The sequence below is a fragment of the Melopsittacus undulatus genome, chromosome 7 (assembly GCF_012275295.1).
Source record: "Melopsittacus undulatus isolate bMelUnd1 chromosome 7, bMelUnd1.mat.Z, whole genome shotgun sequence".
NCBI lineage: Eukaryota > Metazoa > Chordata > Aves > Psittaciformes > Psittaculidae > Melopsittacus > Melopsittacus undulatus.
This window is the reverse complement of record NC_047533.1, coordinates 34,093,091-34,112,716: the sequence shown is the minus strand read 5'-3', so window position 1 is coordinate 34,112,716 and position 19,626 is coordinate 34,093,091. Positions and strand designations below refer to the sequence as shown.

General features: G+C 42.6%; 1 protein-coding gene across 7 annotated transcripts in view; it reads left to right on the top strand.

Moving 5' to 3' along the window:
• The window catches only part of STOX2 (storkhead box 2), a 129,120-nt gene that overhangs the window by 73,842 nt on the left and 35,652 nt on the right, over window positions 1-19,626 (top strand). The window contains exon 1 of one of the 7 annotated variants that reach the window (XM_034064900.1): window positions 1,369-1,450. The exons of the other annotated variants lie outside the window; for them this stretch is intronic. Within the exon in view, the coding sequence (XP_033920791.1) occupies window positions 1,408-1,450 (43 nt within the window). The 5' untranslated portion in view covers window positions 1,369-1,407. Of the gene's footprint in view, window positions 1-1,368; window positions 1,451-19,626 lie in introns of those variants that run through there. 7 annotated transcript variants of the gene reach the window in all.

The window sequence follows — 19,626 nt, the reverse complement described above, 5'->3', positions numbered from 1 at the left end:
CTCCCCCAGGCCAGCAGCCCAGGGCTGTATCCAAATGGATGCCTGGAAAATGTGTTCAGGATGCTCAGCCTGTTCAGCAGTGCGGGCCAGCCTAGGGCTTCTGCTCTGGTTTTCAGTTGTCATCCCCCAAAGGCCATCCCTTCATTTCCCGTAGTCAAGAAAAGAGCTTCTTAGTTTTGTCTCGTTGGTCTCAGTTGCCAATGGGACCATTGTGCTGATGTGTGCTTGCTTGTAGGTCTCCCCCAGTCATAGACTTATCCAGTTTTTCTTTGGAGGAAAAGCATTTTCCAGACACCTTCCCCTTTTGAATGCCCATGCTTCATAATAGATTATGTTAGCATCTACTGGGTTACATCTGTTTCCCTAACGCTTTTTTTCTCTCAGGAATTTAAAAACAGACGCTTTGTCTCTTTTTTTTCCTCTTTATAACTCTTTAGATATGTTTCCCTTCCCAAACTTCCCTCATTCTGGAAGAGCATTTCACCTTTCTCATTCTATCATGTGTTCTTTTGCTCTCCCCGCCACATCCTTCCAGGCAGGATAGAGCACCTTTCTAACCACCGGTACTTTTATCTTCTTTCTGAATCTTAAGCAAAGCCTGTCTGATCTCTGTGTGTGTGCTGGAGCAGAACACGCCAGCATCAGGCCAGGGTGAAACAGTGATTGAGAGTTGTCTTGAAAGCAAAAAGTTAACTCTGTGATTCATTATCTTCTGACATGAGCTAGAAAGTTCTTTCCATGTTTCTACGTTTGAAGTGCTTGCATTTTGAATGAGCTCAGGAGGTTTATCTGAAGAGGTAAGGTACTGGGTTGAGAATTTTAAGTGCACTGTTTGAGCACATTCATGTGTTTTGGAGTGTGGCATTTGTCAGTTTTTCACATCAGAACATTTAAATTGTTCTCTTTTGGGGTTCTTTTGTTTGGCTTTGATATTTTTTTTCTTTTATTAAGGGGGTGCAAGGAGAGTAGTCAGATAATCAGGATAATGGCTTTAACAAATGGAAATAGTCCAGGCGTTATGACAAACACATTTGAAATCACTTTCACCCATACAGTTTTGTGCACATCCTTAGAGTATGTAATAGAATGCACAAAATAAGCTCCTCTGAAGAGGCTGCATGGCTTCATCCATGGTATCCCTGAAAGATGGTAATTTTCCTTTTTTTTTTTTTTCAACATGCTTGGAATCTACCTGGATTTTTGTGGCTGCTCCCTACAAGGTAGGAGATCCAGTCAGATAAAGTAGAAGTTCAGGATGAAGTTTCTAGCTAAAATCCTTTTCTGCCTCTTAAAGTTTGTCTGTGTCTTAGTTTACTGCACTTTCAGAAAGTTGGTGCTACTTTTTAATGGATATTTTATTTTTTTCAGTTAATAGCTGGTTAATGAATAGCCCTGACTGTTAGAAGAATGATGCATCCAATACAACAGAAGCATGGGGACATTCCCAGTGGTATGTCTGCCTTGTTTTGTGAGACACTATCCATCATTAAATTTTCATTTAAAACAGCTGGTGTTAGGTGCTCATCTTGTGGGAGGCAATAAGAATGTTATGGGACCTTCTCATTCACATCTTGGTCATAGATAATTAATATTAAATGATGCTGTTAAGGATCTGGGCTTCAATAAGGGACTGTAAAGAGACTCAAATAATCTATATTCTTGACCACAGTGTTCAGGCATAAGATCACAGAGATGACAGAAAAATGCCTGAATGTTGTGTCCAGCTTCAAGAACCTGTCCACTAGTTAGATCCTCTTTTGACAGTGCTTGGTTATTATTGCTGTTTGATACGTTCACTGGCAGAGAGAGAATGCTGGCTTTTCATGGGCTTTGAGTGTTGATGAGCTTTAAGGCAGAACTACAGCAGATCTTTAAAACAGTTTTGGAGTTTCTGCCATGCAACAACCAAAACTCATTTTTCCAAAGTATTTCAGTACGTGTTAGAAATTGGTGACACAATGTTTTCTTGGCTTGATCTATTCACTTAAAGAAAAGTTACCCTTTCCAATCCCTTGAATATCAAAGTAGGAAAAAACTGAGGGCTGGCAGTCTTTTCCTACAGAAATGCTTGGGTAAACACTCCAAATGTTATTCCCAGGAGCAAACTGTCTGCTCCTGAGGCTCCCTCCTCACTCAAGTTGCTTAATCTGCAGCTGTATACCAGGTCCCAGCCTGACCTGAAAAACTCTGCTAGTTCCACATTCTTATAGCAGCAAGCCTGGGCTGCTAAGCTTGACAGTGTCCCTCAGAGCTGATAAGCAACTCTCAAGGTGGGGAGGATGAAATCACACTCTAAGACAACTTCCCTGTTCTGGTTCCTTTGCTTAGGGCTTGTCTTTATCGCTTCAGAATCAAGATTTGAAATTAAAAATAAACATTGCCAAAGCAGTCCTGCTGCCCTGCAGGGGTTTGTCTTAATGCTTGCTCCTTTGTAGCCTGTCTTCCAGGTATTCAGATGCTACTCCAGATACATTCCCACAGCTGCCTTCTAGTAGGGGCCTGAATCTGAAGTGTGGGGTCTTTGAGTCCCATCTCTTGCTGATACTGCAGAGATAACTGTTAAACGTTTTTACAAATAGCTCTGGATGCATTTTTTTAAACCAGATTTTGTCACTGCTAGTCCTGTAGAAGGCTGTGCCGTTACCCTGCTGCTGATCTGGCTAGCAGTCTTGGTCTCGGTTCCTATCTGAATTTTCTGTTTGCTGAACCAACACTTTTCTGGGTGATGCATGGTGAGTGTCTCCCCCAGGACTGGCTGGTTTCTGCTCTTCACTCTCCATTCTGCCTAAATGCGTAGCTTAGCATAAAAAAGTGGTCAATTTACATGGTGAAAAATGAGATGTGTTTTAACTCACATTTTAGATTAGTAGAATTATTGAGAGAGTCATTTGCTTTAGATGCTGACTTAGTCTTTAGAAAGAATCTATTCTGCACTTTATCAGCTGTTTCCTTTTAGTTTCTTTTCAGTTTGTTTTCTCTCTGGTGTGATGGGCAAGATCTCTGTCTCAGACCTAAAATATTCCTGCTTTCTTTCTGAAACATTTCTTCAAGCTCTTTTTTATTTTTTGCATGCATGAAGTGCTTAATGCCCTCAATCTGCATTAAAATGTTTTGTATATAACTCTAAAAGCTCCCGTAGGAGTGTAGACTTTTTAAAAATGGAACAATTTAAACATTTTCCATGCAAATGGGCACGTGGGGCAAATGTCATTATAAAAACAGTAAGAATATTGGTTAGATATTGTCACTGTTTTCTGGTCTTTTTTTTTGTTTGTTTTTTCTTTAAGACCTGCCTCTCTAGTCATGGTGGAAATTACAAGTTAAATAGAGTCAGCATGATTTCTGTTACTGGCAGAGAAGTAATGAGTTGGTAAGGCTGGGAAGTTAGATGTTAATAAGAAAGATAAACAATAGATGGTCTTCTGTGCTTCAGTCAACATGGTGCAGGTGTTGAGGCTGATGTAATGGTGTTGCTGCTTCCCTACTCTGAGTTGTACATACATATTTATAAACACATGCAAATCAATCGAGTATTGCTGTTTGCTGTATCATTATTATTTGTAGTAGTAAATGGCAGTAGGGGTTTTGTGTTATGCCTTAGCAATTAAACCGTTCTTATCTCAATCCGTGGGGGCTACATTCTTTAGATTCTTCTTCCTAACTCTCCGGGAGCAGGGAGACTTGATTTAAACTACGACATTTTTGGCGCCCAACGTGGGGCACGAGGGATTGAGATAAGAACAGATCTGAACAGATTTATGGTCTCTTGTCACAATGCTGATTTATTGGCTCTTAGAGGTTTTTCTCTGGATCTCGCTGTTTCGGGATTTTACCGGGTACTTGGTGTATGGATTGGATGTGTTTGTGTTTGTGTCGGAGGCTTGTAATACGGTGGGGCTCCGGCAGCAGGGGGGGATGGACGTGGCCGTGGACTTGGACTTGTACCAGGCCGTCCCGCTGCTCTTCGCCGTCCTTGTCCTTATCCTCGTCGTCGTCTGTGTGGAGCTGCGTGAAGCCAGGAAGGAGCGGCCCCGGGAGCTGCCGGCAGCTGAGGCTGCCAGGGAGAGCAGCACGGGGAGCCAAACGGCTGTGGCAGAGCAGCGGGAGCAGGCGGGGGAGGAGCGGAGCAGGGCGGTAGCTGAGCAGGGGGATCAGGCAGCCGGGCAGGTGAGTCCTGCGGCCGTTCCCGACCCTCCGACGGCCGAGAGTGTCCCCCGGAAGTCGCCCGCCGACCCCCAGCAGGATGCAGGAGACTACGCAGCACTTCCCAGCAAGGCAGAGGAGGAACCGAGTCCTGCCGCCGTTCCGAACCCCGCAGCGTCCGAGAACATTCCCCGGGAGTCACCCGCCGAGCCCCAGCAGGATGCAGGAGACCACGTGGCACTTCCCAGCAAGGCAAAGGAGGAGGATCCAGACTCGGGAGAAGAGAAGCTGATAGTGGGAGAACTGGCAAGCACGGCAGCTACATCAGCCCCAGTGACAAGTGCAGCAGCATCATTTGAGAGTTCTGATGGTTTTGAATGGTTTTTGGGTGCCCTTGGGACCTGCCTGGTGATTGTAATAGGGGTCAGCCTGTTGGCACACACACAGAGTGTGTTCTATCCACAATCATTTTGCCTGATCCCAAAAGTTAAGCAGAGTCAGGTTTGGGTCTTGTCTAGGGTTAGACAAGGATATAGGAGCACCAGTAGACTGTTCCCAAGGCTGGACAGTCATGAGTGGCAGGGCATGTGGGACAGTATGGCCAGGTATCTGATCCACTGGGCCCCTCCAGTGCTTTGGAAGCATTGGAGGTGGAAGGCAGCTGTATGGAGTCCCCAGCAGCAAGCTGTAGAACTGCTGAAGGGGCCGGTGAATGATTTTGGTGGGCCCAGATACTTCAGGCTATCAGTCCAGAGATGCAACTTAGAGATGTCTCATGATCGAGGGGTGGACTTAAGAGTGATGGTGTATTGAAAATGTGGGATCTGGGCATGACGTGAATGGTATGGAATAAGGGGTGGATAATGTCATGGTTTGAGCATGTTTTGAGGGTGTTTTTTGTTCAAGGTTTTTTTTCCCAGCCAGGTGGAGGAGGGGAGTCCGGGAGGAAGGAGAGTCAGGACACCTGACCCAGGCTAGTCAATGAGGTATTCCATACCATAGCACGTGATGCCCAGGATGCATACTGGGAAAGAGAAAGCTGGAGGGGAGAGCTCTGGAGAAAAATGGAGGAGGGAGCACATGGTGCTCGGCCGGGCAGGGTGGAGTGAGTTATGGGTCGGTGGCTGGTGGGGTGTTGTATTCTTTTCACTTGCTGTTTGCTGTATCATTATTATTTGTAGTAGTAAATGGCAGTAGGGGTTTTGTGTTATGCCTTAGCAATTAAACCGTTCTTATCTCAATCCGTGGGGGCTACATTCTTTAGATTCTTCTTCCTAACTCTCCGGGAGCAGGGAGACTTGATTTAAACTACGACACTCTAATATAGTCAAATTTCACATGGAGGAAAATCCTAATCCCAGTATTTTTAGGGCAGATGAAATACTGAATTCCAGAAGAATCAGACTGTTTTGTTTCAAATTTGATTGTTTAAATGTTTTAAATATTGTTCTACCTAATGCAGCCTTTCAGAACAAACTAATGTGAAGGGAAGGAAACACTTCATGTAGGAATACAGTAACAGGAAGTTCTGACTTTTGTCAAAATATTTCTCCCTCTCTCCAAAATGAGTATTTCACAATATAAGTATGTTTTTCTGTTACACTTGAATATCAGTGGAATTGTATTCTACACAGTAGGACATCGTTCATGTGAAGCCATTCTTTATGACTGTGTGTCATCCGTCATTATGGGAAGATAACTTCAGCAGCTGGGTGGAGAAATGTGGGTTCTGCCTGTCTTCCCCTGCATGTTATTTTCCACTTGAATGGTTGGTATCTGATGTCTAATAGACCATATTTCTTGGGAAACTCAGTTATAGCTTGTGCTGGTTTTTAACAGATCCTTGTTACTTCTAATGAAAATGGGTACATGCTGTCTCTGTCAGAACATCACTATTTTTAACACATTCTTGGAATGGGTGCTACTTAGAGCCTTGTTTATTCCAGCTATGTGTCCTTACTTTGTTCAAGTGTCAATGGGCTATTGGATATGACAAACTATGCTTGCTTTTGCAAACTCTGCCCCTTGTATATAAAACCAGTGCAGATAGGTGTGAACACAGATGCTGTTAAACCACATGATTTTAGTAAGTCTTTTTAGCACACTGAAAATTCCAGCTGTTACGTGGACTTGCTGTCAGGATGGTGACTGTCAAATCTGTGGTGTGTGGTCATACTGCAATGCAATTTAATGATAAATGAGCAGTGCTTACATATAACTAGTGACCTCCAGAGCAGGATGTCCTGCTTCTCCATACCTGCTTTGCTTGTGGGCTACTGCCTCCTACTTTGCTCTGGGTCAGGGCCTCTTTTGTCCTAACAGGGTACCCAGTCAGGGTTTGGCATAAAATATTCAGTGTTTTTTGGCAGGGCTAGCTTTCTGCTGGGTTAGCTCCCTAAACTAACTCATAGAGGATGGATTAACCATAAATGCTGGCAATCCTGGAGTTGGTAAGGAAAGCAAATGTTAGTCTTTAGCTTGGTTAGATCTATTGTGCAGTTAGGCATCTATGAATACTTGTCTGTGTAAGGACTTACAGTTTCCTATGAACAAAGGAGAAATAACTCAAAATACCACCAGCTTGGTGATAGATTCCTCATGCCATATGAAGTAACAGTGATGACACCTGGTCAACAGCATTTTCAGTGTTGGTCCAGAGGATTTAGCTGACAATGGATGTTAGCAATGGCTTTGTTTTCCACTGTAGGTCAGGCTGGTATAGTTTGGTCTTACTGAGGCTTACCCAAATGTACCTGTTGTCAGTGCAGCTGAACAAGGGTTGAGTGCTGTTTTGAGCACACAGTTCAGCTTTGCTTTCTCCAGAGCTGTTGGGGGGAGTTTGGTTCTGATTCCACTAGCTCGGATGTTTTGCTGATTGAAAGCACTTGATATCCTAGGGTTTTAAGTAAAGAGTATATAATTTCTTAATTTCTAATGCATGCAACTGACATGAGTGTTTCAGGAGCAATGTGGGTATACATGGAGGGTTTTATTGCCTATTTACTATCTCTGTTATACATGGAAGATTTCTGGCATGGGGGAGACCATTTTGCACGAACTATTCAGTAAGGCTTTCCAGATGCCTAGATTTAAATAAATAAATAGATAAAGTCTAAAAGGGCCAAACATATGTCTAGGATATACTGAGTACTGGGGGCTGTAAGCATGACTTCATTTTATATAGGCAGACCAAAGCTAACTCTGACCTAGTGTCAGCTCTGTTAACATAAGCAGTGTGACTGCTGCACCAGTGTTCAACATAGACTATTTGAACAACAACAAAACCTATGTGAATGGTCAGGGAGATACCCCACATAGATAGTGTGGAGCTGACCCAAGCACATTTCCATCAGCCACCCTTGGCTTTTGAATTCAAAGCTGTTTTCCTAATGGCAGGTAAATAGTGCCATTTGGAGAATCCTGAAAATTAGCTTTTAGGAATAAGGTGGTGGACCTGCCCTGAAGCTTTTCCTGGTGGCTGAAAGAATTCAAGTGTGTTGTTTGAGGGTCTCCTGGAGTTCTTCCTGGTCAGTGCAGGCCTCAGATTGGTTCTTGCTGTAACTAACTTGCTTGATGATCATCTGTTAGTTCAGGTCAGGTTGACCTTTTTGAACCTCCATCTGAGAGAGGTGGGAAGTGGGAAGTTGGAGCAAATTGAGGCCTAGCCTAGTTTAATCTTTGCCACAATCTTTTCTTTCTAGCAGTGAAGGGGAAAAGAACAACATTGGTAAACTTAGAGCAAAAATCCAGAATTTTACTGTCTGGGCAAATCTTATATGTTAAAAGTAGTAGTTATATCATTCCAGGTTTCCAGTGAACAGAAACTGTGAAACTGTGTGGAGAAAGTTAAAGAATCTTTTGCTTTCGGATAGTGCAGAAATATGCCAGCACCAGACTTTTTTCGTATTTCCTTTAAATAAAAACAAGACATGCCAATAGAAACGGTGGCTTTGATTGCAGGTTTATCATCCTTAAGCTCATAGTCAAGGCACATCTTCTATGGATTGTGCAATTTAGTTGAGCAGTTGCTAGTTTAGCTGTAAGCTATTGTCAGTCATCTTGTCCTCTCTGGTTGTTCGCCAGGTTCTTCCTCCTGTACTTGAGGAAAAAGGAAACCATGGATGTTTAATAACTGAAGGCACTTGGTTGGCCCAAAGCCAAATACCAAAACTGATAAAATCATTATGAGCCTTTTTTTTTCTTTTTCTATTATTTTGTTTCCTTCCAAAGGAACCTTTTAAATAGGAAAAATAGCTAAACAGGATAAGTATGTAAAGCTGAAGATCACAATGAGAAAGTGATCTCATGCTTCTATGGCCTCATAGATTGTATCTGAAACACATTGGCTCTGTCTGAATTAGGTTGTGAATTCCTTGGGGCAGGGACGATATTCTTCAGATCTTATAAGATGCCAGACATTGCTGATCTCACCCACTGAAGAACCATTTCCTCATAACCAGCTTGTAGAGGAAGTCATGGGCTTCAGTGGCATAAGTGAGGGAAGGATGGTTGTCAGCATTTGAAGGTGTCAAAGATTAATGGCAAAAGAGGAGCCAAAGCAATAGTATGGGAAGTTGTTGCATGGGCAAGAAAATGCTTTGGACCCAATATGGTGGTATGCCTGTTTAAAACCCTTCATGCTGTCTTTGCTTGTAGCTTTTATGCTGAGCCATAACCTGGGATTTCCTATATACCAGAGGTTGCTTGATCATATGAATTGCCTGCTGTTGCTTTTTTGTACTGCCTGGCATAGGGAAATTTTATTTTGATAGTATTTTTTAGGTTTTCACTCTTTCGGCTATTTGTTCAGAATGAAAGGGTTGTGCCAGTTGTCTTACGGGTTGTGTGTGCATTTCCAGTGTGTAGTTGCAGGGTGAGGGAGATCCTAGCATTTGTGCTGCCATGTAGTAGTTCTCAGTCTTGCCTAGAGTGGTGGCAGTTGCCTTTCAGAATTGGTAATACTCTGCTGTGTTACCTTCTTAATCTTTTTTGCCATTGCTCAATCAGAAAGTTTCCATTTCTTTCAAGTTAGCTAGCTCCAGTAATGGGTTGCATGTCAAAGTATGGAATAAAAGCATTTGTGCAGCTTCCTTAAGTAATTCAAATTGTGAGTGAGCTCATAAAGGAAAGAACATTGAAATTCAGTCTGAATCAGTGGTTAATTGGCTGCTAGTCTGATCTCAGCTTCCCTTGTGCCTGAATACTGGAGAAGGATGAGGTCATGGTGCTGATTCTTGACCACAGCATGCTGCAGACCTCCTGTGTCTTACAAGGGCTTGCATCAGCCGCTTTTCAAACACTGAGTTACTGTGACACAAATACTGCTTTAGCTTTCTCCTAAACATCTGTCAACTTGGTCTGATTGGGCTGTATACGTTGCTGGTGCCTGTGGACCATGAGACACACCAGCCCTAAAAGTCAAGAAGCTCCTGTATATCACTTGTGAAGAAAGCCTTTGGCCCAGGTTCAGAGCAAAGTTCAAATTCATCCGCAGGTTCCACAGCAGGCACCTTTTGTTGCCCTGCAATTTGCCTTTATAAACCAGTTCTCCTCCTTGCTTTTAGTGTTGGTTATTCTTTTTAAGGCTATATAGTCAGACCATTTTTTAAGTGGAAGCAAGAAAAATGGAAAAGGTGGTTTGGTTTAGCTTTCTGCTCTACAGCTTTGGTTTTCAGCATGCGTGCTGGTCTCTATTTTTACAAAGCAGGTTTGAATCATAGAACCTCCTGCATCTATTCAAAATAGAGGTAGTTAATCTTTCTACCCTTCTTGTGCAAAACCACTTCCCTTATGGTTGTCTTTTTAAATGATAACTCCTTTTTAAAAAGATGGAAAAGAAAAAGCAGCTCAAGCTTCTGTTCAAGTGTAGATTCTACCACAGTAGCTCCAGAGGGGAGTATTTTGCTATGGTTCTTTTTACCTTCTTAAGCGTTAAAAACAAAGCACCAACAACCTTTGATCAGTTATGAAGCCAGGTAAAGTTAAATAGTTGCATAAAATACTTGGAGGGTTTAACCTTTTGAAGAAGGGGGTGGGTTTTTGGTTGTGGTGTCTGTTCAGCAGCACACGTCCCATCATGCTGCTGCCCTCAGGGAGGCAAAGGGGGTTTTGTGCCTTCACTGCTCTTCTGGGATTACCAAGCCCCCCCCATGCCCTCACTTCAGGTGGGAAGGTTTCTCATGAGGACAGAGTGCTGATACAGGAGTTGGATGCAAATCTGCTTTACCACCATGTAAAATCCCCAACCTCAAACAAAAACACGAAGAAACCGCACGAACCCAAGCTCACACAAACTAATAAACAAAAAAGTGTTTTACTTTTGTTTCTGGCTGGGACCTGTGTGGTTCCTGAGGCAGCAACTGCAGCACAGAGGAGCGAGTCCTGCATCCAAAATGGCAGGGGCACAGGAAACCACTGCCTCTGGTTTTGGTTGAAAATGCGTAGTGCAGAGGCGGGGGTAACATCGCATCTTCGAACTAGGTTATTATTGCTTTTCTCCCTTGTTTTGGGGTCCTGAGCCGTTACCGGATCTCCTGTAAGAGTTGGGAAGGGAGATGGTGGGATGGGCCTTGCACGCTGCCGCCACGCGTTGCCATGGCGACGGGCTGCCGTGCCCCCGCGCGGGGCATGCCGGGCCGGGGGCGGGGTGGCCGCGCCTCAGCGCCGCCGGGAGGTGCCGCTGGTGAGGTAGCGCGTCTGCGGGCCGGGCCGGGCCGGGCCGGGCCGGGCCGGGAGGGACGCGGTGCGCCGGGGAGCTCTTCTCCTCGTTTGTGTCGGTTATCCGCTTTGCTGCACAATAAAGCTTCATCGGCAGCACGGGCTGGTGTGTGGTTGCGGTGCGCGTCTTTCCTTGGTTCGCGCAAGAGTGTGGGTTGGTGCGGCGGGCTGGCGGGTTGTGCCAGTGGGGCTGCCTCTCTCCCTCCACGGGAGCATGCATGGTGCCTTGTCTTTTGTAGTCGGGATTAGCACGGGGCGTATTGGCGGTTAGCATGCGTTGTACAGCTGCGGGACGCTAGGAAATTGCCGTTCCGGTGGCATGTTGCCCTTTGGTGCGGGTTTGAAGAGGCGGCCCTGGTCAGATCCCGCTTTGGCGCAAGCCCCCGGTTCGTGTTAAGGCAGTATGTCTTACAGTGCTGCTGGGTTCAGCCGTTATCTACAGGCCTAGAAAGCTGTAGAGGTTAGTGGCAAAGCGAGTAAATCTGGTTTATCTAAGCACTTCCTTTGAGATTGTTGATTGCTACTGCTGGAGGGCAAAGAAACGAATAATGTTCTTAAATAGGTTACAGAATTTCAAAGCGTATTTAAAACACTGAAACATCTTGTCAGTTTGTCTGTGTTGTTTCTTCACAACGATTTCAACAGTCATCCAACTGCAAAAGAGAGATCTAAATCTTCCAGACTGGTGGGTGAAGAGAACAAGATACGGAACAGCTGAGGGAACTGGGGGGGTTTAGTCTGAAGAACAGAAAGCTCAAGGGGCACCTTTTCACTCCACAACTATCTGACGGGAGGTTGTAGTGGTATGGGAGTTGTTGTGTTGCTTGTTGCTTGGGAGAAGAGACGAAGAGGTAACAGCCTCAAGTTGTGCCAGAGAGGTTTAGATGGGATATTAGGAAAAATTTCTTCACTGACAGGATGGTTAGGCATTGGAACAGGCTGCCCACGAAAGGGGTGGAATTACTGTCCCTGGAAGTGTTTGAAGACTGTACAGATGAGGCCTTTGGGGACATGGTTTAGTGGTGGCCTTGGCAGTCCTGGGGTAAAAATTGGACTTGATGATCTTGAAGGTCTTTCCAGCCTAGTTTAGTCTATGATTTTAAGTCTTGATCTGCTACTGCAGTGTTGTCCAGTGCTTTCTTCAAGTCTTAGAATGGAAATTGGTATTAGTGCCTATGCTCAAAATGCTGGAAGTCTCTCCTTCAGCTCTGTGAGCTGCAAATAGGCCCTTATTCCAAATTTTCCTGAAGTTGCAAGATGCTCTCACACTGCTTCATGGTTGCATCACAGCTCAAGTTGTAAATTACAAACCAGGCTGTTTTAGGATTTTTTGATCTTAATCTTAAAATCTGGGACAGTCCCTGATGGGTAAATTATGCATGCGTACTACACCTGATATGTTGGACCTGCTGCACATGTGAGGTGAGTCTATATGCATGCAGTAGCTAGTTTCCAGACATCAGCAGCCTGAATTGCCAGGCGTCTGGAAAAGTGGGCAGTTATTTAAAAAAATATGAGGAAAAGTGTTTTCATGTGCAAGCATGCATGGGGTATAGGATTTCTGCAAATAATGTAGTAAGTCTGTTCTCACCTGGTATCATACTTCCTTTCATTCCCCCCATTCTCAAAACCCTCCACCCCGTAGACTGTAACTCTCTTTAAAAGCTGTAACTCTCTTTAAAAGCTGAAACCAAGCTAACTTTCAATTTGTGCTCTGGATTGTTGCATGGAAGCCTCAGTCATTCCTTGAGGGGCCAGGAAGTGTTGGTGGGTGGTTGTATTTGTGCTATTCCTGACTTGCTCCATGGTGGGGAAGTGAGGAGATAAACGTTTTGGGGTAGTTTCAAACAGGTTCTGGAATTCTGTATTTAATAAAAACTTCTAAACAGGATACTCACTGGGGTGTAAGCCATGTTCCCAGGGAAGTGCTGGAATTACCATCCCTGGAAGCATTCAAAAATGTGTAGGTGAGGCCCTCAGTGACATGGTTTAGTGGTGCACTTGGCAGTTCTGGGGTAAAGTCCTAGGTTGGACTTGATCTTAAAGGTCTTTTCCAATCTAGTTGATTCTAAGATCTGCATGTTGTTGGGGAAAAAATGAGTCACTAAGAGTGTAATCAAATTGTTTGTACAAGTATGTTACTCGAACATTAATGTTTGCCATAAAGCTTCCCGTGACTGCAAGTATATTTTGCAGGGAAGGTTCTTTTAAATAATATATTTTTTTTTTCATTTTAAACAGGTATTTGAACCACTGTAACTTAAAATGGTTTTATTTTGTTTTTTAAATCTTTATTGGTAGCATAGACTACATTTTCACAAGTCATTGCCTAAAGAGTAAGGTGAGCTAAGGCAAGATGATCACTTGTGAATAAACTAACCAGCAGACAGTTTGAGGAGAGTGGTCTCACTGCTGCCTGCACTTGTAAAATGAAATGACTGAGGAGTCTTGAAGATACAGAATTTGTTTCAGGATTCACCTCTCATGTACTGGCTCAAGAGTCAAACTGCAGTTCACTCAGTTACTTGGGAGCTGTCAAAAAAAGCAGTATCTTATTTTACAGTATTATTGAAAAAAAAAAGGTGCATGTCAGACAAAAACAATTTACAACCCATTTATTTTCAGCATTCTCCTAATTCCCATTTTTAAAGTAAAACCCATCTTCCTGACAGACCACCTTCTTAGTTGCTTTAATCCTGCAGCAAAATGATAATCCTTTATTTGTGACCTCATAGGCTGTTGCTACGGAGAATGCTGTGATATCACCATGCCAATGCTGTGACTTCACTGTTGGTGGAGGCCATAGTTGAAGGAGATGGCCCACTTTCTGCAGGCTTGGGGGAGAGTTTATGTACTTCTGGTGTTCTGCAAGCACTTCCTAAGGAGCAGCATCTGGCAAACAGGCTTGCATAACATGTCTGCGTAGGTGATGAATGATACAGTCAGAAGCTGCGTATGAGGGGGAAATTTGTGGTGATTATGTTTGGCAAGGTTACTCCTGCCCTTGAAAGAAGTTATCAGGAAGAAAATGTCACTGGGAAATTACACAAGGCTTTTGCATCCTCCGTCTCCAAAGATATCATGAGGAAATGACTGAATAGCTGAATTATTTTCTGTAAAACCAAGAACACCTTACTCTGTATCCATCTTCTTCATGTTCAGAATATCATTTTGCAAACCCAAACCGTTTCTTGGAAACACTAATTACAACAACACTTAAGTTGAAAAAAGTTTGTCAGGAGCAAGGCAAAAGACATGTAAAATCACCTTTATGCCCTAACGTAGGCTTTCAGGCTCTTACTTATAATCAGAAGTATGAAGGAGATACCTAACTTCAGGCATTATGTCTGAGACTTTCAGATATTCCCAAACAGCTTACCTGGATGGATTATTTTCATGTTCCAAGTCTGAGCTTTTATGCCAGGTTCCAGAAATGAGTGCCTAAAATTAGGCTCCTAAGTAACACCTCGGTAACTCCTGATTTTTTTCAGAAGTACTGAGAGTACAGCAACACTCAATGGAGATAAAGGGAAGTGCAAATCTGCATCAGTTTTGAAACTTGAGCTGTGACTATTGGAAACAACATATGGCAATAGGAACCACATTTGGCTCCTTTAGTATCTCTGCCTTTGACCATAACAGGAAGTTTTTAGAGAGATAGTCCTTGCAACTTTAAATGTCAGTGATTATCTACTCTTCAAGAGTGAAGCTGTTGGAATCCAGGAAAAACAGTAATAGAAGAGGGTAATTTCCTTGTTTAACATTTACTTTTTGGATACATTAGGGAGCATATGATTGAACAACAGGAAGACACATTGTCATGTATAATAAAGTTAATATTTTATTTTTACTGTTGATTATTCAATTTTTAAGATTTACTTTTTAATATGTGATATGATAGGTCATCAGAGGAATTTAGCAGGATTATGCATATACAAATGTTTCCATTGATACAGGTTCTGGAAGCTGTATAAGCTAAATCAGGTTAAAAAACCCCATTCTTACTCCACAATAAATGGGGATTTACATACATATAATTACACCAAGATAATTCTGGCAGTAAATTAGTCTCTTAGACCAAAGCCAGTTTCAGTCTTAGCCCTGTCACACAGATGTTCCCCATGTTGTGTTCAAAGAGTGTAGTAAACTGTATGCTGCATAACACATCTACGTTGCAATACCTCAAGTAAATGTAGTACCAGAATTAAAATAAAATACCACAATTAGAAAAAAAAAATAAAATCACAAGCCTCATGGGAGAGGCTCTGCAGACCACATGTAGCATGCAGGATGCACTTTGGGCAGCCTTGCATTTCCAAGGTTGGGTGGATTACACCTTCTTTCTCTGAAAGTACATGTGCATGTATGTTCTGAAGAGCTTCTCATAAAGCAGCAGAATATTTCTAAAGACAGTATTGGTGATGATGTGCTTAAATGCTTTCACATGTTTTCATTCCAGCTGCCCAAACTATTAGCATGCTCTCTCAATGGAGTGATATTGCATGTGTGTCTTGCTAGGATGCATGCTACTAATTTACTCTCAGCTTTCTTTATTGTCCTGTAAGCTCCCATCCTTCCCCTAGCTTTGATCTTTTGTTATAAAAGCTTAGGAGCAGCCCTTCGGAAAACAAGTTAAATGTTTATTTTTAGTTACCCTGCCTGTTCCAAACTCTGGGTGGGCTCATTCAATGCCACTGAAGGATGCAGGTTCCCCTGGTCAGAGCTCATGTCTGAGCTGCTGGGGTACTCCCTCTGCTGAGTCACTGGCATTCAGTCCTGTTTGGCTGCAGCAGAAGGTAGGTTTGTTCTTTCAGGCTTTTAATTGAGACTTTGAGCAGAGACTTTCATTGAATCCTTTGTGTGACATAGGGTGAAGCTCAGTCTAGAAAAGAAAACAAAGGCTAATACCAAGTGGGTGCAGAGCACATGCAGATTGGCCTTCACAAAACAACTGTCCTTTTGTTCACTTCTTTCTTCACTGGTACAAGCAGCCATTCCCACTTTGCTTATTCTAGCAATTCTGTAGACCCTTATATTTTCCCAGCCTTCCTACAGCTGGAGGTACTAATTTTATTTCTTAGCATTTGGTGGTTATTCCTGCTTCCGTTTAGCCCTGCTAAGCATTTGGATTCTTTAACAAGTCCTCTTTCATCAGTAACTTCACATATGCTGAATTGCCTGCTTTAGGAATCAAACAAAAATCATCTCTTCCCTCACATTTCTTTTTAACCTTTCCTGTGTTTTTTCTTACTTGCATTGCTTCTTGTTTTTTCTTTCCTATCTTCTGCTACTAATTCAATCTTTAAAGCTTAGGTTTTGATGTAGAGTGGCTTCAACATCACTTTTTAAGACTAGAACTTGTACCTACCAAACAGCCAGGAAGAACAGCAGAAGTTTCAAAAACCACGTTCAGGGCTACTTATATCCCATGAGGTGTTTCCAAAGGCTGGTGTACAAAGCAATTCCAGCCTCACAAAGAGGGTGGCCAAGTGAGGAGAGAGGCATGCACCATACCCTTCAGCATGTGTAGTTCGATGTTTACTGGTTTTGAAGTAGAGAGCCTTGTCAAGCTCCAGCTCTGATGGAGACCCCTTTTTATGCTTCAAAATAGGAGTCATGTACCTTTGGGCCCATAAGCTCTGGGTGGGTTCAAGTACTGCCTGTGGAGGTGGCTTGTTGAAAGAATATGGCAGTAACTGTAAGCCCTTTTTTCTTATAGTCCAGAATAAGGAATGACAGCATAATGACAAGATAAAGAATAACTCTTTGTTTTTTCAATGTGTGTTAAGAAAATATTTTGCTATGGCACAAAATGTAGTCATTCAGAGTTTGTATTTCTACATCCTGTGTGCTTTGATCTCAGAATTTTGTTATATGTGATTTTCTCTCTGTGTCCAGTGGTTACATACTAGATTTGTTCAAGAAATTGTCCCAGCTCTCTCCTTTTGCTAGCCTTTTGGTTTAGTTCAGTTTGAGATTGTCATCAGCTCCTGAGATCATCTCAGGAATCTAGTCTTGATATCCTAGTTTAGGTCTCTATTCTGAATAAGAGGGCAAAGATACAACTATTTTTATTGCTTTATCTTTCAGAAAACTGGGTCATAGGGACACTTGGGGAGCACAAGGACTCTAACGTGCTCTAGTGCTTTAAAAGTGCTTGGTGGAAGTCCAAGAGAAAGCTCTTGTTGAGTTCAGTTTAAAATACAGAGGAGAAAAAAGAACAATGGCCCGTTCTGGTCTCTAGAAATGGTTAACAGTGTTCTGTGCCACAGGGATCAATGCCAAATGTTCTGTGAGCGGGGATCAATACCAAATGTTTGGGGTTGAATAGCTACAATAGAAATGTGAAGGATGGAATGGATAATGAAGTGGTAACCCTATCTGTCAGAGCACAGTTGTTCAGGTTCATTAAGACTGCTGAGGAGGACTTCAGAAGGCGCTAGCGACAGCTGAGTAAAACAGCTGAGCAATTCTGCAGAATAGTGACATCAGCAGTATAAAGTGAGGCAATGCAAGGGAATGCTGACAAAATAGTGCTCAAATATGTTGGGTTTCATACTTTTTTAGGAGCATGGTCTGCATGTTGCTGGAGTCAGTGGTGAACCTGTTAGATGAGTTGGGGGGTGATAATTCAGAGTCTAAACCTAAGACTGTAAATAAGGAGGTATGTAAGAAGTCACGCAAGAGAGGCCTGTGAAACTGGTAATTTTATCCTTGTTTTGGAAACCAGGTTCAGTTTTATGGCTCACGTACAGGGATATTTTCAAATTCCTGAAATTTCACTGAAAGAACAGGAGGTAAGGAGGTGTTACTGTTTTAATAGTAGTAAAATGGCTGTTGTAGGTTTTGGTTTACTGCTTCCTGTAATAAAATAAATGCTCAGTAAAATTAAGAAACAAAACCCATGTGAAATGGACAGGAGGAAACATTCAGTCTAGATGTTTCATTGTGGGAACCCCTGTTTCAGGTGTAGTCATTTATTTGGGGAGGTAGCTTTTGATTGCTGCATTTGGTGGTAGTCATACTAATTAGAAGAAAAAATTATAATCTGCCAGCTCTTGAGGATCTCAAAAGAACTGTTTCTGTTTAGGACAGTTTAAGATGCAGTATGTGTGTAGCAGTGTGTGCAGTAGCTTTTTTAATGCTTCCTCTAAGGTGCTTGATCAGGATGAGAGAGGCAGCAGATGCAGTGAGTTGCTGAACTGTTGTGCCATGACATTTGCCATGTTCCCATTTTCACAGCTGATGCCCATGGAGGGGAGACTAAGGGACAGAGTTGGGAAGTGTTTTGACCTGCTGTGGGAAACAGTGGCCACTGTATCTACCCCACACAGGTGTATCATGGAGGCAGAATATCCTGATATAGCTATTCCATGTATTAGGGTGTAAGATATTTTGATTTCATAAGCATTAAAGTACATCTTCTTAAATGTACTCCAGCCATAGTGAAAATTCTGCTTTCCACCACAGGGAGAAAGTGACCCAGTAAACTCTCAACTGCTAAGTCTTTGGGGTGTCTAACCTTTTCTTTTTAAAACCACTTTGGCACTATTTTAATTGATTCCATGCCTGGACTTTTCATCAGTTCTCTCCCAGCCAGGAAAAACTGGGCTGTTAAAGGCTGCTGTAGTACCATGGGACTTGAGTTCAGTGTTGCAGGTTCTTATTTTAACCTGAAGTTATCTGCCGGTCATCACGATTTTTTTGAAAAGCTGTAAGCACTGCAGTATCATCTTCAGGATAAAAATCTTTCCATGGTTACAGCAGTCAATGTAGATGAGAGAGGGTGTGCTGTGTTGTTGGGTTGCGTTGCTAATCGTCCTTCACCTTTCAAGAATTTTAGCTGCTGACTAGACTCTTGCTGAGTATGTGCTGCAGCATCCCCTGATCCCCATCAGCCACACTGAAAATGTGTTCTGGCTAAACCGAAGAGGATAGTGAAGAATGCTTGGCGAAGACGTGCTGATTGTTACAACAGCCATGTTCTGTGCTTTCAGGAGTGTTTGCAAAGAGGATTTTTTCCTCTGCCTTTATAAAATTTCCACCCTAAAAGAAAACATCTCAGTTTATCATTGTTTGTTGCTTTGGGGTTTTTTTCTCCCTTTTGTTTCTCATGTATGCATTCTCTCTTGCCAAATTTCCTCTAGTGTCAGATTTTTTTTACTGCTTCTATCTTTCCTTGCATTTATTGTTTTCTGCCAGAAAACAGGCAGGCTTTGTTTTCGAGGGGGTGGGGTGGTGGCATGGTCAATGACAATATTGCTTTAACGTTAATCAAATTATTTTAATAGTAACGGGTTTCTATGCAAAAAAAGCCCCAAACCTTCCTCCCCTCCTATCCCATGGTCCTCGGTAGAAAATCTGTTAGAGAATTCTTCTGTGTGTTTTAAAATATCACATGTTTACTATGAGCTATCAGTGAAATATAATATTCTAATTCTAAAAAGAGAATTGTTTCATCTACTGGGCTTTTGAGGGAGGGAGTTTTGTGGGTTGGTTTGTTTTTCCTGTTGAGACATGATAGGTTCATTCAAATGCTGTTTACTGGGTTGTTGTATTAGCAAGTGTGTTATGGGGTTATAGGTTTGTCCTGCATTAGGTAACATTTAAAGTATTGATTGGTTTTCATTTCCCCTTTCTATGATATTTTTTATCATATGATAAAGTGGAGATGCTTTAAAAAATGGGTAACAAATAAGGATTGGATTGTCAGTGATCCTTCATCATATCCATGGAGTGAGCTGTTAAAGTATAATGGACAAGATC